Source organism: Centruroides vittatus, unplaced genomic scaffold (genome assembly GCF_030686945.1).
Source record: "Centruroides vittatus isolate TY-2023 unplaced genomic scaffold, ASM3068694v2 contig_683, whole genome shotgun sequence".
In the NCBI taxonomy this organism is placed as follows: Eukaryota; Metazoa; Arthropoda; class Arachnida; order Scorpiones; family Buthidae; genus Centruroides; species Centruroides vittatus.
Window position 1 is genome coordinate 88,910 of NW_027122430.1, and position 9,685 is coordinate 98,594.

The window sequence follows — 9,685 nt, forward strand, 5'->3', positions numbered from 1 at the left end:
AAATTCGGCTCCTTTGCCGGTACTGAGGAATAGGTGTATATTTGCAGATATTTTATGAAATAAAGGGAAAAATTTATTTTTAAAAATAAAAATAGAGAAAGCACTGTAAAATCGATAAAAAACGTCATTTTCTTAGGTATTATACGTAATGGAATAATTTACATATTTGTGGAGAGCAGAACACCAACAGGCGCATCTATCCCATGCGATGACCGTTACAAAATGGGGGAACGTTACGAGAGAAGCCGCACGACTGTCGCAAAAAGAGGGAGAAGACGAATTCCACATATTTTAGGATTTACATGAATTTCTGCAAATTTCTATGCATGGTAAAAATTGGAGAAATTTGCAGCCCGCAAAGAGAATATTGTGAAGGTGTAGTGGCAACACCGTTTTCATCTGTGATCTGTCAGGCACCTCACTACCTTACCTGTGACGGCCGGATGGCCGAGCGGTAAAGGTGGCAGCCTACCGCTCTGGGGGACCCGGGATCGAATCCGAACGGGTCGAATAATCCCCAGGAATTTTTCGGGGGGTGGTCCGTTCGGATATGTCGGGCCCCGTCCCTCACCACCCGGTCGCCCCATTGTGGGCCTGGCCAAACCCATAATGGGCCTACTAAAAGAGGCCCTCTTAGTGCCCACAGGGCGGAAAGAGTTAAAAAAAAACAAAAAAAAAACAAAAACTACCTTACCTGTTGGCCCGGCCTGGTCTTCATTAAAAGGCTCTCTTTGTAAACATAGTTTGATAGCCGAAATAAGATGGCAGTTTGCTGCTCTGGGACCTGGAATCAGATCCGAATTGGTCAAAAATTCAGGAATTTTTCAGAAGTGGTCGATCCGAATATGTCGCCCTGTCCCTCAATACCCAGCCACTCCACTGTAGGCCTGGTTGAAATCATAATGGGCTTACTAAAAGAATTCCTCTTAGTGTTTGCACAGAGCTCATATTTGGTTCTGTGGAATATGACATCACAACACATGGGAGTCTCCTGGAAAGATATTCAACAGAAACCTGGTTCCTATTTGGATGTTACACACATGAAGAATACCTAGTTGTTGAGGTGCGAACTCACGAGAAGTAATGTTCACTTGTTTTAGCCACTCTGCCACTGGTGGGCACTTAGGCGAAAAGAAAAAAAATATTAGTAAAATTGAATAAAAATTAGTTTATTAAATCATATTTAAATAATTTGAATTACATATATATATTTTATACAGTTTTGAATGTCAATTGATCTATAATAAATACACAGAATGATTTGAATAAAAGTTAAATGTAATATACGGGACATACATTTTTTTAAAACAAAGTACCTTACAATTGCATTTAATAACTTAATTATAATTTATGCAATCCACAATAAAACAATTGTTGCAATATGTGATGTATCTTCTATACATTCTTCTATAGTACTTGTGTTTTCACAAATATTCGGAATGTGTTCCACACCGAAATACCTGCCGCTACTATAAAAGAAAATTGGAATGTTAGAAAATTCTTTACTAAAAATCTCAAGATCGACAAATTTTGATCGATCGTTGCACCAATTCATGTACCATTGGTTGAAATATAACATAATACAATTGTTCCAAGCAATGTTGTATTGCTTCAATTCTATAACTTTCATTTGTTGTAGTGTATGATCTCTAGGCACCTTAACTGATAATGCGTGTACCATTCTTCCCGAAAACACAATACATCTGCATGTTGTAAAACCATAATCTGATATACCGCTTACTGCGCATTGTGGTATAACTTTCTTGAAGGTGTACTCCAGTCCTCCATCTACGATCCATAGGACGCATTTCGTTGCTTCTTTAGAAATATTTGTCAATTCTGTAAACCACGTGGGACCCGGTTTCAGCTTCTCATTGATTTCATTTCTTGAAAACACGAAACGACTTATTTTCAGTCCGGGAAGTTGAGGAAAAACAGCGATCCATATTGGTAACATGTTTTGTGGAGAATGTGAATGGAGTTTAATGAGCCTTTGAGAATATCGCCGGTCGTTTATATGATTATTTTTACCTGTAAAACGTTACGTTTTTATATTAAATTCGTTAAATTTCTCTTACATCCTCACTAGTAGCTAAAGGATTTTATCTACCTACACATTTTCGGCATGTCTAAGAAGTTTAACAATATTTTAGGTCGCAGGTTTCGTGCCCGACCAACTGGCTACGTGAAGTTTTCTTACTTTCTTTCATGTGTGTAAGATCTAAATAGAGACCAGTTTTCCGTAGAAAGTCCTCTCAGGAGGTATCATCGCTTGGCAAATCGACTTCTAAGTGTTTGTTGTTTTATTCCATTAATGCAATAATCGTATATGAGGAGTCCTTGGATTCACAGATTTTTCAAAGTCAACAGAATGATTTGCAAATATTTTGACTATATATGAAGTGTTTGTTCATGATTTGCATTGTTACTGATTAATTGAAGGAAACGGAGGCGAGATAGTGACAAATTACATTTTTGGTCAAATTGAAATAATCATGCCAGCTGTACGTAAACTAAGCAGGCTTCAATATTCAATATGGAGATACGTCAGTCAACGAGGATAAGGATTCTGGTTATCAACCACCTGGCACTGATGTTTCAACCACAGAGAAGTGAAACTGAGGTTAGTGTTGCTTGGTTTCGTCCTAAAATTTGACCTATGTTTTGTCAACACACGAACACTTCTAACAAATAAAATTAATTTTCTATTATAATTGAAGTAACGCGTAATTGTTTCGCTAAAGTTATAAGTTGATATTCATATTATTTTACATATTGTAATAGATGATGCCCATGATTTTGTTTGTTTTTTATTTAATTGCGAGTAATGTAATATTTTCAAATTAAATTTACGAATAAATGCTGAAAAACACATTAATCATGTTGCATGTTAGTTATTCTATAGGGTAAAAATACAGCCAAGCTAGAAAATGTTGATACAGTGTCTCGGTAAAAAATTTCAATTCTAAAAACTTTAAATTAAAATCCGAGTAAAAAGCTACTCTTTAAAATCCGACTTCGAGTGAGTTAAGAAGACAAATAAGGACGAAAAAGATGCTATACTTTCATATTTTTATTAATTTCATTTCCCCAAATGCATTTCGCCATGCCTCATCAGTGGTGCATTTCGCCATCTCACTGATGAGGCATGGCGAAATGCATTTGGGGAAATGAAATTAATAAAAATATGAAAGTATAGCATCTTTTTCGTCCTTATTTGTCTTCTTAACTCACTCGAAGTCGGATTTTAAAGAGTAGCTTTTTACTCGGATTTTAATTTAAAGTTTTTAGAAGGTAAAAATACAGCCAAGCTAGAAAATGTTGATACAGTGTCTCTGAAAAGACTTCAATGCAAAGAATGTGTGTCATAATTCTTCGTAATTATTGCAAGTACCTCATTCGGAAAACCTCAATTGATAACAAAGAAGTTGCGAATTTATATGTGGTTATTAAATGTGATTTGGCGATTTGATCCACCTTTCAAAACGTATTTGCTCGAAACAGTGGCAATGAGCTTGACAGATTCTTGCCACAATCCCCCTCAAATGATCCAATCTATAACAATGCAAATAGAATGTTTTTCGCGGAACGCCTTCCGGGAAGAACATTCTATAGAACACTGGCCCCTATTTGGGTATTAGACACGTAAAAAACCGGAACATTCCACGTATCCAGCTGCCGGTGAGACGCAAACCCACGACTCGCATTCAATTAAACATCAATAATATGCCGACCATTGATCACTGATGGACATTTTGCTAATATTTCAATAAGATACTTACGACATTGAGCATCCAACCACAATAAAAGTCGTTTTGTCTTAGTTTCATGGAAAAACAACTTTCCGTTTTGCCACCCTTGTCCATTAAATCCTGTCAAGAAGTTAGTGTTGCCATTTCGTGTTTTGAAGTAGCGACCAACATATTCTGGATAGAAGTTCGTAATTGCAATTATCTGACGTGGTAAGACCTACATATGAAAAAGAAACAAATATTCCACTTAAAAGTTTATACAAATTCAAACACAGTTCAGGGTAACCCAAAGGTCAGTTAACCGTGTTTTGCTTTAAATTCCAGGTATACACGAGAATACATACAATAAACTAAATTTGTAGTTCGTGTATTGAACAATATATATATATATACACACATATACAGTCGAGTCCGCATAAATCGACATAGGTATAACTCGACACCGTTGGTTAAGTAGTCAGTTTTCTGTGGTCCCGACCAACTTACATAGGTATTAATGTTAAAAAAACTCCGGTTTACTCGACACCGTTTAACTCGTCACCACTGGATAATTCGACATTTTTTTGCTGTCCCACACGCGTTTAAGGGTCTAATAAGTCGACTCCTCTTTTGAAAAAATGAGTTTACACCGCACTGTGCAGTGTGAACTCATTTTTTTCAGGAGAGGAGTCGACTTATTTATTAATAAACGGCATTTTTATTAACATGTATAAACATTTTACGTAATTTTATATATAAAATAATAACAGATAAACAGAAAGAAAATATACAATCTATATCAACGTGACAGCAGAATCCGATTTTGCATTTTCTCACGTCATGCGTTATTTGTAGCACGTGTTTCACATTTCTGTTAGAAATGAGTGTCCGGAAGTTAAAAACGCTTACGCTGAACGAAAAATACGAACTTGTTTCTGGATTTGAATGTAAGAAAACTTCGCAAGCCGAAGTTGCAAAACATAAAAACAACATTGGTGAGAATCTTGAAGAAAAAAGAGAAAATTAATGAGCTTTTTCTTGGATTTTCGTCGCAGCTGTCTCGAAAACGCCAGAGAAAGTCGCCGTACAAAGATGTCGAAGATGCTCTGGTACGTTGGCTAAAGCAAATTCGTTTATCGAATTTTCCTGTTTCGGGACCGATACTGAAACAAAAGACGATGGAAATTGCTGAGGTATTTGGAGTAGAAACCAACTTTAGTGCCAGTGATGGATGGTCAGAGAGGTACTGTAAATTGCACTACTGTATTTTATTAATTGTACTTTTGTGGTTTTTTTCCCCAACTTCGCTTTGGTCGTCACATCGGATAACTCGACACATTTTCATCTCCACTTGGGGACCTATGCAGACTCGAGTGTATATATATTAATTTGAACAATTATTTAAAATTTGTAAACAATGATAGCGTTTACAAAAAAATAAAAATTTGAACTTTTCAATGGTTAATTGACTTTCACGTTGCCCTGTATTTTCAATAATGTAAACATTATAAACACTAAACTAAGTTAACTTTCGCTTGGTGAGATGCGAACCCGCGACCAACTGCTAATGTTTAGTAGTATTATCCCTAAATTAACATTTGGAGAAAAATTTAATGAGTTTTAAAGGCAAAAATTATAGGTATCGTCAACATTTAGAGGAAAAATTACTGAAAACTTTAATTTTAAACCAATTTAAACCGATTTTTAGAAGGTATTCAATTGGAAATTAAATTTTCACTTAAATTTCATTAATTCTCCTCTAAAACGTCGATTTTGAAATACAGAATTCAAGTAATAGCGAGGTTGAGGCCGACGTTTTTGCGTTGAAAATGTCGGCCTCAACCTTGCTAATGACTTAATTAAAAGTCGACATTTACATGAAATGTTAACTTGGATTACTTCAAAATCAAAGTTTCTCGCTCTCGCCAACATTGTCATGCAGTAGCGTAAATTTTTCCCTTTCATTCGAGTGTGTAGAAAGAAAATGGGTCAATGATAACGTTTAATTCGAAGATTTTAATTTTTATTGCTTAAACACAATGTAGTGTAATTAGTCGACCATCAGGCGTTCCTTCATCCTTTTATTTACTATTCAGTTACGCGTTAGTTAACACGTTTCGGGCTCAATATTACCCCACTACAGACAACTAATTTCTTTTTCTTTTAACGCACAATTTATAAATGACATCAAATACATTCAAACGATACAGATAGCTTACAAACATATCTCTAAATCACAATCGTTCGGAACGGACTACATTTGATGTTTACAGAATAGGTATATAACTAGTACAAATAATTATTCTTATCTATATTTGAAAAAAAATTTAAAAAACCGGAATTATAGTGCTAATATTACATCAAGTTAATTGACAAAATCCATATAAACAATTTACAAACATACGTTCTTGTATCTATTGTAACTAGATATTTGGAAGATTGATTATCATTTTTTGATGGCATTTGTATTTCTTTTTGTGTTGATAGTCTGTTTTTGAGTCTAGAAGATAGTTTTTCATATTTCGGTGCAAGTTTGACATTAATTTTTCTTGTTTCTCTGTTAATTTCTTCACATAGGCCTTTAATATATGGGAAGGTGATATATTTCAATTTTGGTTGTTCTATATTTTCTACTGGAATCTTTTGTGTGGTTATTTTCCTTTCCCAACTTCTTATTTATCTGCTCGGATATCCATCTAAAACGAATTTTTTTTTAGCTCAATTAAGCTATTGTGTATGTTAACGTTTTTACTAGTTCTATTTTCTATTTTATTATATTCGATTTGAAATATGTTGTTTTATATAGAGAGGTATGTTAGAGCTGTATTTTACCGTTGTTTTTATTGAGCAAGGATTCTTAAAGGTTCCAAACTCTAACACTTTTTCTTTTTTTTTATTGTGACATCTAAATAACTTATTTCTCGCTTGATTTTATCTTCTTGTATTTTAAATTTTATTGTTTTATTTATGTTGTTTATTTGCTCAGTGATTTCTTCAATTGTAATACCTGTTTCTTTATATACTATAAAAATATCGTCTACATACCTCCTGTAGAATTTCATTCCTTTTATGTTGTTAATATTGAGCCCGAAACGTGTAAACCAACGCGTATCAACTAAATAGTAAATAAAATGATGAAGGCATACCTGGTGGTTTGATAATTCCAATATTACAATATCGAAAAATACAGCAAAACCTGTGTAAATCGGAATCGTACGTTTTATGCAAGTTCTGCTGTTTATTCTTATCTTAAAGTATAACTTACCTCAACTGTAATCGTTATCCTTCGTCTCAGTATGGATTCTCCTATTTCCTTCCAGAATAAGCAAACTTGCATGCAATTCTCTACTTCGGAAATATCGAGAGTTTTCAATATACGAATCATTATATCGTATACGAAGGCAATATTCAAATTTTGCTTCGAACGGCTTTTACACACTAATTCACACTTGTTTTCTGGTTCATCCATTATCAAAACGTCTATTTTCTACAATATTTATTCTGTAATTAACAATATATCTTCGTGAATCAATAGAAGTGAAAGTTTTCAATGAAAATAACGTAGTAAATCATACATTTTGCATGACTGTACAAAAAGATATTAGTATTGTACGAGGTATAGATTAAAATCCAGAGTTCAAACACCAGATTTTAGTAAATTAAATAATAAAACTATTAATATTTTACCATTGGAGTATCTTTCCTAATTTAGAAATCATTTTTATTTAATTATAATTAGTAACAGACCTATGCCCTGTTGCTTGCCGCTGTTGCAAGCTTTTCAAATTACAGATTATAACAAGATATACTAGCTATAAGCAGATTTGATTCGATAAAGTTACCTGTAATCAGTAACGTGCTGCAATTATTAAAAGTCTTGTAGATTTGAAAATTTATGGAATTCGGCTTTAATGTGAGCATAAGTCTAATTTACCTGACAAGTAAGAAGTTCGGAGTATGAGATGCTTCAAATTGGATCTTTTTAACGACTCATACAATATATATATACGTATTAGTATAAAAGACAAAATGGTTCGTAAGTCAGTTAACTATGTTTCTTGTCTATTGAACAAAAATGATGTAATATTAAAGAATTTTTGGTTAATGTAACCCTTCGTGCCAAGATGGCGGCTCGTCTCTGATTCCAGCAAGGAAACAGTGGGACGCACGTTCTAACCTAACCTAACCTAACCTAACCGAATTTTTGAAAACGTTAAGAACCGTACACTAATTGACTTTTAAGCACAAATTTATGCAAAATAACTGAACTGGCGTGTTTGTACAACGTCATTAAGATAATTAAAATTAGCAGGAAAAAAATGAAATTAATTTTACACGCAAATTACTTTAATAGTCTCCACTGTCGACTGTTTACAAGTGTAGTCCGAATGAATGTAATCGAATTTTTAGTATGATGTAACTTATGTCAAATTATATTTATTGCGTATTATTTAGCTATTTTACTAAGTCATATTTAACAGTTTTTACCAAAAACAGTGTCCGAATATACCCAGAAAGACTCGTCTAGTACGTTACATTGTTATAAACACCACATAAGCACGAAAAGACAATTCTCTACGTTCGATAGGCCAATCATTTCAATGTAAAAATCACTAAAAGTAAATAAGCATATACCTACAGATTAAAAATAAATGCTTTGTGAATGTTTCTTATTAATTCATAAACTTAAACAAAATTTTAAAAATATAAATCAACTATTTTTTTTCGTAATTACCCCAAAAAAAGCCGAATTTATGTAAATTTATACAAATTTCACAAATAATATTTTTAATGATTTTCAATTTATAAAATATTTATTATACAGGTTGTGACAAATGAAAGAGGAATATTTGCAGGTCTTACTGACCTTAAATGCATTCGATGTGCTCTTCACGTGTGGCACCACAGGCAATACTGCCATTCTGGCCAATCTCTCTCAAGCGCATAGATTAAGGCCCTGGTAGCTACATCCAACTAAACAACAGATCCACTAACGAAATTTTAACGATTCGCTGGGCGCCGGGTTAGCCGAAGCGCCCTCACGTGAGTTTTCAGAACATCGTGGCCTAAGGGGCCATCCATAAATTACGTAAGGTATTTTGGGGGGTCAAGGATTTCTTACGATTTCTTACTCGCGGGTAGGGAGTAATAGATGTCGTCTTACGTAATATTCTTCGACAATAGATATCTTATGTTGCTTCTGACTAATTTTTATCATCATAATATATATAGTGATAGAATTATCGTCTTTAACGAGCAGTTCTACCTTTGTTGTTCTATATATTTATTTATTATTTATTATTATTGTTAAGTTATCAGGAACATGTCAGATGCGAGGCGAGAGAGTAGATACGTGGCCGGATGGCATCGAGAAATGTCACGTGACACACTTCGTACGCGTCCGCTGTTCAATCCCCTCAACGCCTATTGACGTCTATAGACGTCCAGACCCGAGATAATTCGTACAAGTTACATATAGTTACAAAAAACGGTACTTTTGGTCCCGAAACATTTTTTTTTTTTTTTGATTTTTCGAATGTTTTCTGTCTCCAAATTTTTTGAAAAATTTTTACTTGCGCGAAAAAATTTTATTGCGATTTTAATTAACCTTCAATGACGCGCGATTAATGCTTAATTGTTTTTTTATGGGATTTTTTTTATGAAACTTCATTCATCCTTCTAAAGTTCTAGTGCGCGGATTTTACTTCGGTAAAGTTATTTAAAGCTATCTTCTGATGTCAAAAACAACATCCAATAGTTTTTTAATTTTTTTAATTAATAGATTTTATTATATATACGTTTAATTAAGTTGGGGGGGTCGGAAATTTCAATTAAAATCGTAATTTTAAAAAAAATATTTAGAAATATACCGCCATCTAGTATTCACCCTACTTTTTACCCTTCTCCTCCTGAGAGTTTCATGAGAATGTCCCGCGAAAGAAGACACCAGCTGT

The 9,685-nt window shown here is 33.8% G+C and overlaps 1 protein-coding gene and 1 long non-coding RNA gene across 2 annotated transcripts; both read right to left on the minus strand.

Moving 5' to 3' along the window:
• Positions 1–1,256: 1,256 nt before the first annotated feature.
• Positions 1,257–3,823, minus strand: LOC136980262 (uncharacterized). Its single transcript, XM_067276351.1, has 2 exons — positions 3,783–3,823; positions 1,257–2,031 (listed from the first exon to the last, which is right to left on the minus strand). Exon 2 carries the CDS (start codon positions 1,955–1,957, stop codon positions 1,349–1,351), a length of 609 nt encoding a protein of 202 aa, XP_067132452.1. The 5' UTR covers positions 1,958–2,031; positions 3,783–3,823; the 3' UTR covers positions 1,257–1,348.
• A 51-nt stretch (positions 3,824–3,874) lies between these two features.
• Positions 3,875–8,294, minus strand: LOC136980263 (uncharacterized). The gene is made up of 3 exons (XR_010881525.1): positions 8,078–8,294; positions 6,997–7,232; positions 3,875–3,969 (listed from the first exon to the last, which is right to left on the minus strand). It is a non-coding gene; the product is annotated as an uncharacterized lncRNA (long non-coding RNA).
• Between the last annotated feature and the right edge of the window lie 1,391 nt (positions 8,295–9,685).